The sequence below is a fragment of the Lepidochelys kempii genome, chromosome 5 (genome assembly GCF_965140285.1).
Source record: "Lepidochelys kempii isolate rLepKem1 chromosome 5, rLepKem1.hap1, whole genome shotgun sequence".
Taxonomy (NCBI): domain Eukaryota; kingdom Metazoa; phylum Chordata; order Testudines; family Cheloniidae; genus Lepidochelys; species Lepidochelys kempii.
Window position 1 is genome coordinate 42,434,159 of NC_136384.1, and position 18,090 is coordinate 42,452,248.

General features: G+C 40.1%; 1 protein-coding gene across 3 annotated transcripts in view; it reads left to right on the forward strand.

Moving 5' to 3' along the window:
- Nucleotides 1–2,292, forward strand: part of NLN (neurolysin) — a 62,036-nt gene extending 59,744 nt beyond the window's left edge. For 2 of the 3 annotated variants that reach the window (XM_078852777.1, XM_073344066.1), the window contains exon 13: nt 1,439–2,292. In XM_078852777.1, coding sequence (XP_078708903.1) covers nt 1,439–1,573 — 135 coding nt within the window. In that variant the 3' untranslated portion in view covers nt 1,574–2,292. The remainder of the gene's footprint in view (nt 1–1,438) is intronic. The other variant, XM_073344064.2, reaches the window with a different exon arrangement.
- Nucleotides 2,293–18,090: the final 15,798 nt, after the last annotated feature.

Genomic DNA, 18,090 nt, shown 5'->3' on the forward strand with positions numbered 1-18,090 from the left:
GTAGTCCAACTACTACAGCCAGATTTTTCAATGTGTTAGAGACCATATGGTGGGAAATGAAGCTAAGGGGTGAAACAACAGCATAGAGGTCTGTACAGTTTCCAAAAAGATGATCAAACCTTAGAATTCAACCAAAAAACAGGACCTTCACTTAGTCCTTCAGCACAGCTATCAAGAAGTTGTATAGTCTTAACAGACAACCTATTAGTGATGTATTATCTATGACAAACAAGGAAGCACCTTATCCTAATTCTTCTTCAGTCAGGAAGCCAAATAGATCTAGGAACCCTGCATGGAGAGAAACATCTTCCCATTGGCATTCATATCTCAGAGGTCCAAAATGCTATAGGAAGATTCTTTAACTAACTATGAATGAGAACTAGAACTGAAGAGGACTTCAGATGTTGTAACATGCCTCTTGCCTTTCTTGTTCAGGTAGTTCTGATAACTAATTATCGCTTCAGGAGTTACTGGCTAATTCTGTTAAAGGTGTCCACTTAAACAGAAGCAGTGTTGGTGCTTGGCTGTTGTTGCATCCAAACAAATATTCCTCTCACACCTAACACTTCTATGAGATGGCATAATAGGTACTATAATAGAAACAAGGTACCTGAAAACATAAAACCTGTCAGCTCAGTAGTGTGAGATATTTTCATTAAATTACTAATTCCATATGAATAAATGTAAAATAATTTAAATGTTTTTTAAAAATAGAAAGAGAAATCCTTAATTACTATTCTAATATCATATTTCAACTGTCTGTTAAAATAACAATACTCTTAACGTTACTTGTGATGTTGTCAGTGTTCTAACAAATCCATGTGCTTTAGGCAACAGACTTTTGTGGAAAAGCCCCCTGAACTTGGATTTCGGCAGGGAATAACTCTTTGTTACCTAACACGTTTAAAATTAATATTAAGGTCTATGTGTTTGTGTTCTGATAATGATTTAGGATAATTCAGCTGCTTATTATCCCCCAATACAGCAGATAGGGATTCCTTCAGTTTGGAGCTGATAGCCAAGGATTTTGAATGTGTGTGTGGACTTTAGGTTCCCTTGGCGTGTCTGGCAGTCTTCTGAGATAACCTATCCACCCCGGATTTTGGCAAAGCACTGTATGCATGGTGTCTCTTGGTGAACATCTTACAGAACGTGGGCAAATGAAAGGATTGTGACTACATAAATGCTATAAGAACACATGAGAGAGGTTTTTTCTTCAGGAATGGATGGAGGCCTCTGCAGACTTGAGCCCACTCTGGCCACATAGCCCTGGTTGTCTCTAGGATACACCCCAGACTTTGGCCCTTAGTATTAAGGGAGAATGAGGAGAGAGGCAGTTCCTACCATGATCAGCAAGCTGTCTTTCCTTTATTTGTTATTGATTTAGAGAATTGCACAAACATTAAATATTAACATTCTGATTTACTTTTTCTGTCAGGCTGGAATGAAATACAGAAACCTTATCCTGAAACCTGGAGGATCTTTGGATGGGATGGATATACTCCAAAATTTCTTACAGCGTAAACCAAATCAGAAAGCTTTCCTATCGAGTAAGGGACTGAATACTCAATGAAGCAACAGATCCTTTGCAATGGTACATCAGCAAGCTGGGCAACTTGAAATCTCAGTGTATTTCATGCCTTTCTTAGACAATGTATCACACAAGGGAAATCCAGTCACTTTTAGATTTTTTTTTTTTAATATTATTGTATAAATTTGATTCAGTCGCACAGGGCTACAAAACTTAACACATTGGACCAACACATTCTAAGATACTGTGTTGAAATTTGTATAGTGATTTTATTTGTGAATTGTTATGAAATGATACAAATTAATCTAGAAAAAATACTGACTTGTATGTCTCTTGAAAGAGACATGGTTGAATTATTCTTTGTGAATTAATTTTAAAATGAGAAAAAATACATTCCCCAAAATTAAATAATTGATTCATTTTTATTCTACAGTTTCTTTTATTGTACTGATAGCTCACTAACATCTGCTGTTTAAATTAAACTCTTTCTATGATTTGGGTTTTTCTTGCTTCCAGGCAGAAGATCCAAGATTGAGAGTTGGGAGAGGTCTTTTGCTCCTGAGAGTGTTATTGGATGAGAGATTTGCATTGATGACACCTTCATCTTTTATTTTTATGTTAAACTATCATCATGTACTGTATAATTTAAGAACTTCTCTCCTAATTTTAGTTGTGTCTCCTGGGAAACAGGTGAAGAAGCTAAGATCCTTGCAGTTCTATCATCTTCTATTTTTGTTGATATAAAGCTTTATTCGAGGTTACCATCCATCTCCTTTTCATTCTTTCATACCACCACTAGCAGTCACTAGAAAGCAATACTTGTACAATTATAATAATTTCAATTGTTCTGTGACATCTTTCATGCTATGTAGAAAAAAACAATTTATGTCTCCAGTAAATTTTAATAGATGGTTAAAATAAATCCAAGAATGTTATACACGTGCCCTGAATCTTATTAGTAATTCTTTCCAAGGTGGCAACCCGGAGATGTTCCAAGAAAAGTCACATAATTTAATTATTTTACATGTTGATGGAGAGCATGACTGTAAAGCCATGCAGTGGATTGCATTGCAATTTCCTCCAATAGAAAATAACTACTTATGCAATTACCCAAATAAAACCATAGGCGCAAGGCACTTGTTCTTGAAATATATAGAGACGTCATCCTTAATTTCCAAACTGGGCAGTTCTGAGGCATTACCACACTACCAGGAATTTTCTTGTTAGTAACTTACATTTTCACACATTTGAACATTTCTTTACCAGAACTGGAGAATAATGAAGCAGAAAAATTTATATGAAGTTCCCCATTTGGGATTTAGCTGTTCGTGAATTTTAAAACTTGAGATGAGACATGCTACTGAATCCCAGCAGCTATGGATACAAAGAGACAAACAAATGTACCCCAAAAAGGAAAGCCTTATTACATTTAAGCAACCCATATTGAGATCTGAATACAGAGTTACTAAGGAATTTGAATGGTGGTGTTTAGGAAGCATCGATAACCATAGAAATAGCATTTGTCAAACATAGAGTGTTTGCTTATAACAGATCAAAAGATATTAGTTCCCCCTTGCCACAGAAATAAATCCAAATTATTTCACTTTGTCCAGGAACAAATTCACTATTTTAAAATATTGAGCATACTACAGAGATTCATTCATCAACCAAGATTTGAAAGCTGTGACTACCAACGTATTGGTTTTAATGTGCCCTTTGGGATTTAAGAATAATGCCATCATATATATGCTGATCAGGAGAATATCACAGACTTTTCCACATTAAGGTGTCAGCTTCCACTGATTAGTCTTCAATATGGCAATTATATAGGCCAAACCTAGAAACTACCTGGCCTCATTACAGTCAGTAACTAATCTGTCAGACTTGAATCAAACCTTTTGCTTCACCATAAATACTAATATGAACGTTCACAGCCAGTTATATTTATGCCCCAGTTCTGTAACTATATGCACCATCACAGGCCCATATGTGTGCATGCAGTTCCATATGTGAGAAACAGCTGGATAGTAATTGAGGCATCCTGAGGATATTAATCCTTCACTGGAAATTAAGGCAAGGCTGTTTTGTAAACCTTGAATTTTGTCTGGATTAAGGTCTGTTAAATTCTAACTGGGTTTGGAATGAAATACTTTGCTTTTCTTCTTTTTAAACAATTATTTCTGTTAAGGTGGCAGTTATCGCTAAAATATTTTTAAAATATGCACTGTAGAATTTTAAAATTCTTATGAATAGAAGATACAAAAAATAGCAGCTGAGCAATGATGCTTTTGTAAAATGAATACACAAGTCTCTGAACAATGGAAGATTTAGCAAGAGACAAAATGCAGTGTTCCTTTTCAATCTGCTAAAGAGATTACCACATGAGAGAGACCACTCTCTGCATAAAATAGAGGTTTCAGCGTAAAGAGGTTTGTGAATGCAATGCTTCTAAACAAAAGTATGCTTATGATTATATAGTTGGAGAGATTTAATCTAACTGTTAAATAGTGAAACAATCTGTTAACACAATGTGCTATTGATGTAAATAGTTTAACAGGCTTGCAGGCTTTTCTACTATTCCCAAAAGTCTCCATCATATACAGTTAAGAACATAAGACTGGACATACTGGGTCAGACCAATGGTCCATATAGACCGGTATCCTCTCTTCCGACAATGGCCAATGCCAGTTGCTTCAGAGGGAATGAACAGAACAGGCAATCGTTGAGTGATCCTTCCCCTGTTCTCCACTCCCAGCTTTTGTCAAACAGAGGGTAAGGACATGCAGAGCATGGTGTTGCATCCCTGTTCATCCTGGCTAATAGCCATTTGATGGACCTATCCTCCATGAACTTATCTAGTTCTTTTTTGAACCCTGTTACAATTTTGGCCTTCACAACATCCCCTGGCAAAGAGTTCCACAGGTTGTCTGAGCGTTCTGTGATTAAGTACTTCCTTTTGTTTGTTTTAAACCTGCTGCCTATTAATTTCATTGGGTGACCCCTAGTTCTTGCGTTATGTGAAGGAATAAATAACACTTCCTTATTTATTTTCTCCACACCAATCAACATTTTATAGACCTCTGTCATATGCCCTCTTAAGTTGTCTCTTTTCCAAGCTGAAAAGTCCCAGTCTTTTTCATCTCTCCTCAGATAGAAGCTGTTCCATACCCCTAATGATTTTTGTTGCCCTTCTCTGTACCTTTTTCAATTCCAATATATCTTTTTTGAGAGAGAGCGACCAGATCTGCATGCAGTATTCAAGATGTGGTTGTACCATGGATTTATATGGAGGCATTATATTTTCTGTTTTATTTTCTATCCCTTTCCTAATGTTTCCTAACATTCTGTTAGCTTTTTTGACTACCATTGCACATTGAGCGGATATTGTCAGAGAACTATCCACAATGACACCAAGATCTCTTTCTTGAGTGGTAACAGCTAAGTTACAGTTATCGTTTCATATGTATCGTTGGGAATATGTTTTCCAACACGCATTACTTTGCATTTATCAACATTGAATTTCATCTGCCATTTTGTTGCCCGGTCACGCAGTTTTGTGAGGTCCCTTTGTAACTCTTCACAGTTTGCTTTCGATTTAACTATCTTGAGTTCTTTTATATCATCTGCAAATTTTGCCACCTCACTGTTTACTTCTTTTCCCAGATCATTTATGAATATGTTGAACAGCACTAGTCCCAATACAGATCCTTGGGGGACACCACTATTTAACTCTCTCCATTCTGAAAACTGACCATTTATTCCTACCCTTTGTTTCCTATCTTTTAACCAGCTACTGATCCATGAGAGGACCTTCTCTGTTATCCCATGATTGCTTACTTTGCTTAAGAGCCTTTGGTGAGGGATCTTGTCAAAGGCTTTCTGAAAGTCAAGTACACCATATCCACAGGATCCCTCTTGTCAACATGTTTGTTGACCCCCCTCAAAGAAATCTAATAGGTTGGTGAGGAATGATTTCCCTTTACAAAAGTCATGTTGACTCTTCCCTCAACAAATAGTGTTCATCTATGTGTTTGATAATTCTGCTCATTACTATAGTTTCAACCAGTTTGCCCAGTACTGAAGTTAGGTTTACCAGTCTGTAATTGCTGGGATTGCGTCTGGAGCCTTTTTTAAGTATGTCACATTAGCTATCCTCCAGTCATCTGGTACAGAAGCTGATTTAAGTGGTAAGTTACATACCACAGTTAGTAGTTTTTTTGTTTTATGTCTGAGTTGCTTCAGAACCCTTTGGTGAATACCATCTTGTCCTGGTGACTTATTATATCAGTTTGTTCCAAAACTTCCTCTAATTACATCTCTCTCTGGGGTAGTTCCTTAGATGTGTCAACTAAAAAGAATGGCTCAGGTGTGGGAATCTCCCTCACATCGTCTGCAGTGAAGATGGATTTAAAGAATTAATTTAGTTTCTCTGCAATGGCCTTCTTTTCCTTGAGTGCTCCTTTAGCACCTAGATTGTCAGGTGGCCCCGCTGATTCTTTAGCAGGCTTCCTGCTTCTGATGTACTTAAAAAAATTTTCTGTTACTTCTTAATATACAAACTTGCATGTCGAGTTAGGCACCTGATAAAAGTGGTCTGATTTTAGAGGTGTTAAGAACTTGCAAATCACACTGACCCCATTTCAGAACATCTGAAAATCAGGACACTTGCTTAGGTACCAACTCTAAACACCCATGTTTTAAAATGTTGGCCGCCATCGAAGCCTAAGCCTATAATACACAGCTACCTGCTGAATTTGTACTTCCTCAACAAAGTGGTATCAATACCTCTTTTTGAAATTTCTTTGATATCATTCTCACCGAGTGCTCATTTCTGGCATGTGCCAAAAAGACACAGGTTTTAGCTGCCTCAGAGAGTTTGTTTGGCTTCACAACCCAGGGTTCTAAAGTGAGAGTCAAACAATAAAATGGTGAAAATATTGCTGCCTTTTCTGCCATAATCTGACAATTATTTTAAGGACTGGTGCTTCCACTGAGTATGGTGCTGCCAGAAAAAACACTGGTGTCCTGCTATCTTGCTGCAAATGGCTGGTTTTCCAATAGGAAATTATATGGCTGCTAGTTCCTTTTAGACAAGTAAAAGAAAGATCTGTTTGTCTACTACAATACGTCTCCTGCCCTTCTTATCTCTTGTCTCTACCATCAGGGTTGCATGCTGTTCCTTCCTGTAAACCATTTAGCCTTCATTTCCTATCCCAATACTTTTTCCATGTTCTCAGGATACTCTTAAAAGATTACTCCAAAACTGATGACCCTGCATCATATTCTTCTGTAACAATCTATACCCCCTTAATACTATCTAACATCAGTGCCTGATAATGCTTCACTGTAGCAATTGTAGGACCATATCACATTTTTCTGAGGTGTGCTCACACCTCATAGGAGAACATGCAGGATAAAAGGGGTAAGGGATCCCAGAATAGGAAGAACCTGTAAGTGATCTGTGGGCCAACAAGACGTTAAATGGAGGGACACTGTTAGATCACTGATGCAAACTGGACCTTCTGCCTCTTCATAGGAAGGAACTACAGTAACTGTCTCAAGAAAGGAATTTCTGACATTGTAACCAAAGATTTCAAAACGTCCATCTTCATAATCAGTGCATCGACGTACCGATAAAGAGATAAAGTTAAGACTCACAATCCATTTTTATAGAATGTGTGACAGGAAAAACAGGTCTGTCACTTGGGTATATCACACTGCTGTTGTCACCATTTGTTTTATAAAATAAAGCTTCCTATTGTGTAGTCATTATGTAATGTGAATGTAATTTTCTTAAATGATGACTTTACCGTTTACTGGGTTTTTATATATACTCATGTTTGTATCATCACCAGTTATATATGTACTCAATGATTTCCCAGTTAAAACAAACAAACTTTCAAATGAGCAGTTGGAGTTTGTGATGTTCTGTTTGTTACCCATTGGCACTCCTCTCCCTGTCCCACCCAGTCTCCAGCATCTCAGTACAACTCTGTGTAGCTCAGCAGCAGGGAAAAAAAAAAGATGAATTTTGCAAGCCAGTTCTCTTTTGAATCATTTGTCTGGGTGTAGGTAAAATGCCTACTGCTTTAATGATCTTGACTGTGGTTCTGTGGCTAATAAATGGAATTGGAACTATAACTAACAATATATTCCTTCATTCTAAAAAGGCACATAGAATATTGTCAACTGAGTCAATATACCTGTTAAGCCTACAAGTAAAAATTAGTTTTATGTCTAGGAGGAGACAATTTGTCCCTATTTAAAAAAACCACCTTACAATTTAGAACAATATAGTTCAGTGTTCAAGAGAGATCCAGGAGTGGAATAACGAAAAGCTGTATGAAGAGTGTGATGCACAATTTGTCGTGCACATCCAAGATGTCCCATTTAGAATAGGTATAGTAATATAACAGTGTTAATGGAAACATCTGACCAGGATATATCTGTCCTCTCTTTACCTAAGACTTTTACACTAAGGGTTATGTCTACACTTTGAGCTGGGTCTTTAATTCATAGCTTGGGGAGACATACCCTGACAGACTGTGATCATGCTAAAAATACTTGTAACCGTGTAAGCAGCAGGAGGAGTTAGGCTCCCTCAGGATGTTCCTGCATCACATCAGCCCCTCCCATCACCATGGCTACACTGTATTTTTAGTGTACTAGCTTCCTCAGAGTTAATATGCATATTCTCATGGAGCTGGGAATAATGCTCCCAGCTCAAAGCATAGACATACCCTAAGAGGTACACAGTGTTTTAGCCACATAACTCCTGCTAAAATCTGTCAGCACCACATATGTTTCTATCTCGTCCCCCTCTCCAGTTTTTGGGAGGAGATTGGAATCTTTCCTCTCTCTGCATCTCCTCTTGGCAGTTCGTTTTTTTCCCTCCCTTTCTGTGTGGGGAAAGCTATTTCATCCCATGTGATGGAGGGGGCTGTCTGCCCAGTAAAATGAAAGTGTTATGGCATCATGCAGAGGCAAATTAAGTGGAGCTTCCTCTCATCCCCTCGAAGGATCCACTTTAATTTGTCACTAGCCTCATATAAATGAACATGTTTAAGACAATACCACGGGAAAATATAACACACTGTGACATAAACCAGATAATTAATTTTAATCAGTAAATAGGGTTAGCCAATCACCAATCTTGTTTCTTGCATAATTCTGTTTATTAAAATCTATTGTACCAACGTCCATTAGACAAAAAACAATTATGACGACTATGATCATTTATAAAGAGCAGTCATTGCAATGAAAAATGAGTCACAGGGTCAATGTCTCCAGCTTTCAGCCTTAGAACACTAAGTACTTTTTAGGGAACTGTGATCTAGGGGCTGAGAGGTAAGTCAATTGGGGAGTGTTGAAGGGGCTTTCCAAAAGCTGAGTGGGTTGTATGGGGAGTGGTGAGAACCAAGAGAGCTGGCAGCCTAGGCTGTGGTGAGTGGGAGTTAGATGTCTGGAGGTGTTGGGGAGTAAACCAACTACTGGGAGGGGTTAGAGACTGACTAGATGTCAGTTGCAAAAGAGGTTAAAGTGAGAGGGAGGGAACCAACAGCGGAGAGGAGGAAGTTGGACTGGGGTGTTTTTGTGAGGGTTGTGGAAAGGTCAAGATGAAAGTTAGGGTGGAGGCAGCAGGAAGGAATAGGAGGTGTGGACAACTATACATACCCAGTACCTCAGTGCAGTTTACTGATCATGTATGAGAAAAGTATAGAATTTAGCTGTGGTAGGGGTGTGTATGTGTGTGTACACACACATGGGTATATATAGATCATTGTCTTTTAAGTCAACTGTAAAAGATAGAGCTAAAGAGCCTGAGATTATACATCAACATGTTTAAATGCTTCTGCTTGGACATCATCTTGTGACAACCTCATATTCTCTATGAATATCATTGATGCTAGCTCTCTTGTGTGTAAAGAAAAATGCTGCTTTGGGGGACTTCTTTGACTTTAACAAAGCTTCTGATACAGTCTCCCACAGTATTCTTGCCAGCAAGTTAAAGAAGTATGGGCTGGATGAATGGACTATAAGGTGGATAGAGAGCTGGCTAGATCATCTGGCTCAAAGGGTAGCGATCAATGGCTCAGTGTCTAGTTGGCACCCGGTATCAAGGGTCCCCAAGGGTTGGTCTTGGGGCTGGTTTTGTTCAATATCTTCATTAATGATCTGGAGGATGGCACGGACTGCACCCTCAGCAAGTTTGCAACTGACACTAAACTGGGAGGAGTAGTAGATATGCTGGAGGGTAGGGATAGGATACAGAGGGACCTAGACAAATTAGAGGATTGGGCCAAAAGAAATCTGATGAGGTTCAAGGACAAGTGCAGAGTCCTGCACTTAGGACAGAAGAATCCCAGGCACTGCTACAGCCTAGGGACCGAATGGCTAGGCAGCAGTTCTGCAGAAAAGGACCTTGGGGTTACAGTGGACGAGAAGCTGGATATGAGTCAACAGTGTGCCCTTGTTGCCAAGAAGGCTAACGGCATTTTGGGCTGTAAAAGTAGGGGCATTGCCAGCAGATTGAGGGACGTGATCATTCCCCTCTATGCAGCATTGGTGAGACCTCATCTGGAGTACTGTGTCCAGTTTTGGGCCCCACACTACAAGAAGGATGTGGAAAAATTGGAAGGAGTCCAGCAGAGGGCAACAAACATGATTGGGGGCTGGAGCACGTGACTTATCAGAAGAAGCCGAGGGAACTGGGCTTATTTAGTCTGCAGAAGAGAAGAATGAGGGGGGATTTGATAGCTGCTTTCAACTACCTGAAAGGGGGTTCCAAAGACGATGGATCTAGGCTGTTCTCAGTGATAGCAGATGACAGAACAAGGAGTAATGGTCTCAAGTTGCAGTGGGGGAGGTTTAGGTTGGGTATTAGGACAAACTTTTTCACTCAGAAGGTGATGAAGCACTGGAATAGGTTACCTAGGGAGGTGGTGGAATCTCCTTCCTTAGAGGTTTTTAAGGTCAGGCTTGACAAAGCCCTGGATGGGATAATTTAGTTGGGGATTGGTCCTGCTTTGAGCTGGGGGTTGGACTAAATGACCTCCTGAGGTCCCTTCTAACCCTGATATTCTATGATTCTATTACTTCAATTTGGGAGACATACATCGGCAGTCTAAAGCAGCCAGTAGTAAAACTTCATTAGTTTCTAAAAATTATACATGATAATTTTCTTAACAGAAGAGGTCATTGCTTAGGGATCAGTGATCATAATCTGATTACATTCAATATGGGCAAATGGAGGACAGTCTCAACCAGAAATATGTATGTTTAGTGCTTCAGAGGGCTAATTTCCCTAACTTGAGGAAAATTATAGCAGAATTGCTTGTGAGAAAAAATTTAGACAGAAAAATGTAAATGAAAATTGGGAGCCCTTTAAAAAAAAAAGTTTATTAGATGGCCAAAAAGCCACAAGTCCATAGTCAAGAAAGAGGATAACTTTCCTGTGTCAGTGGTGAAGTAGATTTCAATTAGAAATTAAAAAGCAATATATAATAAGTGGTAAACAATGGAAAATAGATAGCAACTGTATAAATTAGAAGTGCAGAAAATTGATAAGGGAAGCTAAGGATGTCAGGGAAAAATCCATGGGTGGCAGGGCAAAGGGCAATAACAGATCTTAAGTATACTAGAAGCAAAAGAAATACAAGCAGTGGTTTAGGCTCAATACTGGATGGAGACAGTCAAAGTGTTCTTATTGTGCAGAGGTGTATGATCTGTTCTGTATTGAGAAAATATCAGGACGATGTCCTTGTATCACATGACGATGATGAAATACTTTCAATTCCACTGGTAACTGAGGAGGATATTAGACAACTTCTACTAGAGATAAATTTTAAATCAGCAGGCCTGGATAACTCGCACCCGAGTCCGAAAAAAGTTGGCTGAGGAGACCTCTGGCGGACTGATGTTCATTTTTAATAAATCTTGGACTACCAGGGAAATTCCAAAAGACTGGAAGAGTGCTAAAGTTGTGTCAGTATTCAAAAAGGGCAAAGGGGGAAGATCTGGTTAATTATAGGCTGGTTTAGCCTGACATCAGTCCGAGGCAAAACAATGGAATAGTAAGTACAGGATTCAACTGATAAAGAATTAAAGGACAGGAATATAATTAATGTCAGTCAACATGAAAAAAGTCTTGTCAAACCAACTTGATTTCATTCTTTATTGCTATGAGTTTGGTTGATAAAGGTAACTGTGTATATATTCTATACTTAGACTTTTGTAAGGCATCTGATTTAGTACTGTACAACATTGGGACTTAAAAATTAGCATGACACAATATTAATAGACCACACATTAAATGGATTAAGAACTGGCTAGCGGACAGATCTAAAAAAACAGTTATCAATGATGACTCATCATCAGCTCTATGTTTTGTGACAGACCCAGACCAGTGGGGTACAGGAGTCTGGCCGAAGGCAAATATACTGGCCACTGGATGAATAGTTTTCTGTTCCCTGAGTGACCAGAGCAGAGGCTGCGCTAGAGCAATCAGGAACCTGCTAGAACCAATTAAGACAGGCAAGCTAATTAAAACTCCTGGAGCCAATTAAGAACATACTAGAATCAATTATGGCAGGCAGACTAATCAGGACATCTGGTTTAAAAAGGACCTCCCAGCAGTTAGTGGAGGGCATGCAAGGAGTGAGAAGGTATGCTGTTGGAGGACTGAAGAGTACAAGTGTGATCATGCTTCAGGGGGAAAATCCTACAGTGAAGATAAAGAAGGTGCTGGGGGAGGCCCTGGGGAAGTAGCTCAGGGTGTTGTAGCTGTAGCTGTCACACAGCTGATACAGGAGATGTAGACAGCTACTATCCACAAGGCCCTGGGCTGGACCCTGGAGTAAAGGGTGGGCCCAGATTCTCCCCAACTCCTGATTCAACACCGGAGGAGTTGACCTGGTCTGTAAGCAACACCAGAAGGGAAGGTCTAATTTGGAAAGAGATCTGACCTGTCCCTGACCCACTAGGTGGAACAACAGAGAGTGTGGAGATTGTTCTCCGTTTCCCTTATGCCTGCCAGTGATGAGCAGGACTGTCCTTAGGCATACGCAAAGGCATAAGCAACAGACACAGCTGTGAGGGCAGCTGAAAATTTGGGGTACCACTGGGTCTTAGTGTCCACCCTTCTGGCTTTCCTATCCCTGTTCTGACCCTTCCTAGAGGCTCCCACTGATGGCTGCTGCAGCCTGGTGAGCCTTCCTCAGGAGGGGATTGAGTAGTTAAAAGTGAAAGCCTGTTAGCACAACATTGAAACTGTTAAAGAGCCATTCAAGGGGTAATGAAGCCATTTAACAGGCATTTGCCAAACCCCAGGTGTATATACTGTCAGTTTCTGAATTTACTGACAAAAACAGTTGTGCATTACTGTTAAATTTACTCAAACATGTCAGTCTACAGGACCTTAGTTTAAAATTTGCTTTGAAAATATTTCATTAGTGAGTTGGTGAAAATTATAAAATCACATCTCTAAAAAAATCCTTGCATAGATTTTTTTTTTTTTGGATGGACAATCATTCTTAGCCTTAAATGCTTGGCTCTTCAGACATATAGTTTTTTAAATAAATCATTCAAAAGACCACCCTTATCTAAAATACACACTTTAATTACTAAAAAGAAAAGGAGTACTTGTGGCACCTTAGAGACTAACAAATTTATTTGAGCATAAGCTTTCGTGAGCTGCAGCTCACTTCATCGGATGCATACTGTGGAAAGTACAGAAGATCTTTTTATACACACAAACCATGAAAAAATGGGTGTTTACCACTACAAAAGGTTTTCTCTTCCTCCCCCCCCCGCCCCACTCTCCTGCTGGTAATAGCTTATCTAAAGTGATCACTCTCCTTACAATGCGTATGATAATCAAGTTGGGCCATTTCCAGCACAAATCCAGGGTTTAACAAGAACGTCTGGGGGGAGGAAAAAACAAGGGGAAATAGGTTACCTTGCATAATGACTTAGCCACTCCCAGTCTCTATTCAAGCCTAAATTAATTGTATCAAATTTGCAAATGAATTCCAATTCAATAGTTTCTCGCTGGAGTCTGGTTTTGAAGTTGTAATATCGCAACTTTCATGTCTATAATCGCGTGACCAGAGAGATTGAAGTGTTCTCCGACTGGTTTATGAATGTTATAATTCTTGACATCTGATTTGTGCCCATTTATTCTTTTATGTAGAGACTGTCCAGTTTGACCAATGTACATGGCAGAGGGGCATTGCTGGCACATGGTGGCATATATCACATTGGTGGATGTGCAGGTGAACGAGCCTCTGATAGTGTGGCTGATGTTATTAGGCCCAATGATGGTGTCCCCTGAATAGATATGTGGGCACAGTTGGCAATGGGCTTTGTTGCAAGGATAGGTTCCTGGGTTAGTGGTTCTGTTGTGTGCTGTGTGGTTGCTGGTGAGTATTTGCTTCAGATTGGGGGGCTGTCTGTAGGCAAGGACTGGCCTGTCTCCCAAGATTTGTGAGAGTGTTGGGTCATCCTTCAGGATAGGTTGTAGATCCTTAATAATGCATTGGAGGGGTTTTAGTTGGGGGCTGAAGGTGACTGCTAGTGGCGTTCTGTTATTTCTTTGTTAGGCCTGTCATGTAGTAGGTGACTTCTGGGAACTCTTCTGGCTCTATCAATCTGTTTCTTCACTTCTGCAGGTGGGTATTGTAGTTGTAAGAATGCTTGATAGAGATCTTGTTGGTGTTTGTCTCTGTCTGAGGGCTTGGAGCAAATGCGGTTGTATCGCAGAGCTTGTCTGTAGACAATGGATCGTGTGGTGTGGTCAGAGTGAAAGCTGGAGGCATGCAGGTAGGAATAGCGTTTCCGGTTTAGGGTGGTATTTATGTGACCATCATTTATTAGCACTGTAGTGTCCAGGAAGTGGATCTCTTGTGTGGACTGGACCAGGCTGAGGTTGATGGTGGGATGGAAATTGTTGAAATCATGGTGGAATTCCTCAAGGGCTTCTTTTCCATGGGTATTGAACAAAACCGGCCCCATCATCCAGCTGTCCTAAATGTCCTAAATGCTTAGGACAAGGCAGTCACACAGAATGATCTGAATTGATTGGTAAACTGGGACTATTAAAAATCCTGGATTGTTTTCCAGGATAGGTTGTTGATGTGCTGGAGAGGTTTTAGCTGGGGGCTGTACGTGATGTTTTTCTTGTTGGGCCTGTCCTGTAGTGGGTGACATCTGGGTACCCGTCTCATTCTGTCAATCGTTTCCTCACTTCCCCAGGAGGGAAGTGAGGAAACAAACCTCTCCAGCACATAATCATCAACCATCTACAACCTATCCTGGAAAATGATCCCTCACTCTCTCAGACCTTGGGACGTAGGCCAATCCTCGCTTATGGACAGCCCCTTCCCCCCCAACCTAAGGTAAATACTCACCAGCAACTACACACCACACCACGGAAACGTTAACCAGGAACCAATTCCTGTAGCAAACCTTGTTACCTACTCTGTCCCCATATCTACTCTTGTGACACCCTCAGAGGACCCAACTACATCAGGTGCACCACCAGGGGCTTATTCACCTGCACCTGAAGCACTTACATGAGAGGAAAGTGATCAGGAACAGTCAGCATGGATTCACCAAGGGAAGGTCATGCCTGACTAATCTAATCGCCTTCTATAATGAGATTACTGGTTCTGTGGATGAAGGGAAAGCAGTGGATGTACTGTTTCTTGACTTTAGCAAAGCTTTTGACACAGTCTCCCACAGTATTCTTGTCAGAAAGTTAAAGAAGTATGGGCTGGATGAATGCACTATAAGATGGGTAGAAAGTTGGCTAGATTGTCGGGCTCAACGGGTAGTGATCAATAACTCCATGTCTAGTTGGCAGCCGGTGTCAAGTGGAGTGCCCCAGGGATCAGTCCTGGGGCCGGTTTTGTTCAATATCTTCATAAATGATCTGGAGGATGGTGTGGATTGCACTCTCAGCAAATTTGCGGATGATACTAAACTGGGAGGAGTGGTAGATACGCTGGAGGGCAGGGATAGGATACAGAGGGACCTAGACAAATTGGAGGATTGGGCCAAAAAAAATCTGATGAGGTTCAATAAGGATAAGTGCAGGGTCCTGCACTTAGGATGGAAGAACCCAATGCACAGCTACAGACTAGGGACCGAATGGCTAGGCAGCAGTTCTGTGGAAAAGGACCTGGGGTGACAGTGGACGAGAAGCTGGATATGAGTCAGCAGTGTGCCCTTGTTGCCAAGAAGGCCAATGGCATTTTGGGATGTATAAGTAAGGGCATAGCGAGCAGATCGAGGGACGTGATCGTTCCCCTCTATTCGACATTGGTGAGGCCTCATCTGGAGTACTGTGTCCAGTTTTGGGCCCCACACTACAAGAAGGATGTGGATAAATTGGAGAGAGTCCAATGAAGGGCAACAAAAATGATTAGGGGTCTGGAACACATGACTTATGAGGAGAGGCTGAGGGAACTGGGATTGTTTAGTCTGCAGAAGAGAAGAATGAGGGGGGATTTGATAGCTGCTTTCAACTACCTGAGAGGTGGTTCCAGAGAGGATGGTTCTAGACTATTCTCAGTGGTGGAAGAGGACAGGACAAGGAGTAATGGTCTCAAGTTGCAGTGGGGGAGGTTTAGGTTGGATATTAGGAAAAACTTTTTCATTAGGAGGGTGGTGAAACACTGGAATGCGTTACCTAGGGAGGTGGTAGAATCTCCTTCCTTAGAGGTTTTTAAGGTCAGGCTTGACAAAGCCCTGGCTGGGATGATTTAATTGGGGATTGGTCCTGCTTTGAGCAGGGGGTTGGACTAGATGACCTCCTGAGGTCCCTTCCAATCCTGATATTCTATGATTCACTAATGTGATATATGCCAACAATGCCCCTCTGCCATGTACATTGGCCAAACTAGACAGTCTCTACGTAAAAGAATAACAGAAGCCAGTAGGAGAACACTTCAATCTTCCTGGACATTCTCTAACAGATTTAAACGTAGCTATACTTAAACAAAAAACTTCACAAACAGACTTCAAAGAGAAACTGCAGAGCTACCATTCATTTGCAAATTTAACACCATTAATTTGGGCTTGAATAGGCACTGGGCGTGGCTGGTTCACTACAAAAGCAGCTTTGCCTCTCCTGGAATTGACACCTTCTCATCAGTTATTGGGAGTGGACTGCATCCACCCTGATTGAATTGGCCCTGTCAACACTGGTTCTTCACTTGTAAGGTAACTCCTTTCTCTTCATGTGTCAATATATATTTATGCCTGTATCGGTAATTTTCACTCCATACATCTGAAGAAGTGGGGTGTTTTACCCACAAAAGCTTATGCCAAATAAATGTGTTAGGGTTTAAGGTGCTACCGAACTCCTTGTTGTTTTTTGTGAATACAGACTAACATGGCTACCTCCTGATACTATTCCTTATAGATATTCAAGTGGAGTGCTTGAAGAAACAGTAGTCTACCCTCTAAATTTTGGAGGATGCACTCGACTGGGAGCTGAAAAATTTGGCCCCTTGTTATCTTACTAATGCCTTTATTTGTTAAGAGTGATTTATATGGACAATCCCCATAAACAAGTTACAGACAAGATCTGGCACAAGATCAGATATACAGTTTCTGAATGCAATATAAAACTTAATGTGTACAGTCAATAATGGGAGACAAGGACAAATTGATTCTACATTCCAAATATGGACAAGTTTTGGCCTAAAAAGCTGTTGCCATAAAACCAAATAAATAGCAGGTTTTGCATACCTACAATAAAGAAGCATTTCACATAAGCACTGACTGCACTTCCTGCAGCTCAGAAGCTATAGTTTTATACTTCAGTCCTCACAAAAGTCTAAAGTAACTGCATCCTATTGAAAAGTTGATACTAAGACCTGTTAAAGTGTTTATACCAGCAACCTGTAAAATGCTAATGAACCTAACTTAATGCAACTTCATAAGCACCATTGCCCTTTGAAATAAATATTTAAATATGGAAATGAGTCAAAAGCACTGTTTGACAGCTATAAAAAACACACTATATTTTCCAACCTGTAACATCTATAGAAGTTTTATTTCATCAGGCTTAGATGACAGAAAATACAAAAAAGAGCACAGCATTCATAATAAATGAAAATTACAAGAAACCTCCTATTTTCTTGTAATATGGTCCTGACAACTAATACAAGCCTTTTGGGCAACACACACAATGAACAACATGTTGGAAATTGTTATTTCTCAAATACCACAGTTGTGTATCCTTGGTGTTAATGATGTTAACATTTTGTGAAACTGTTATAAAACATTTTGTGAAACAGTTGTGAAATTGTCTATTACTGTTGTTAACACTATGTAAAATAGCAACCCTAAGAACATGGATGAATCCAGCAGGACAAGAAGAATCTATATAGCTTGACCTGTTCTGAATAAACCTCATAATAAAGCAAAACACTAAGAGCAACACAGAACTGTGATCAGTTTGCAAGGATGTAGGAAACAATCACTTCTTTCAAGTTAAACAACATATGTACACGGTCTGGCTTTTTATCCATTTGATATTATTTGTTATAGGC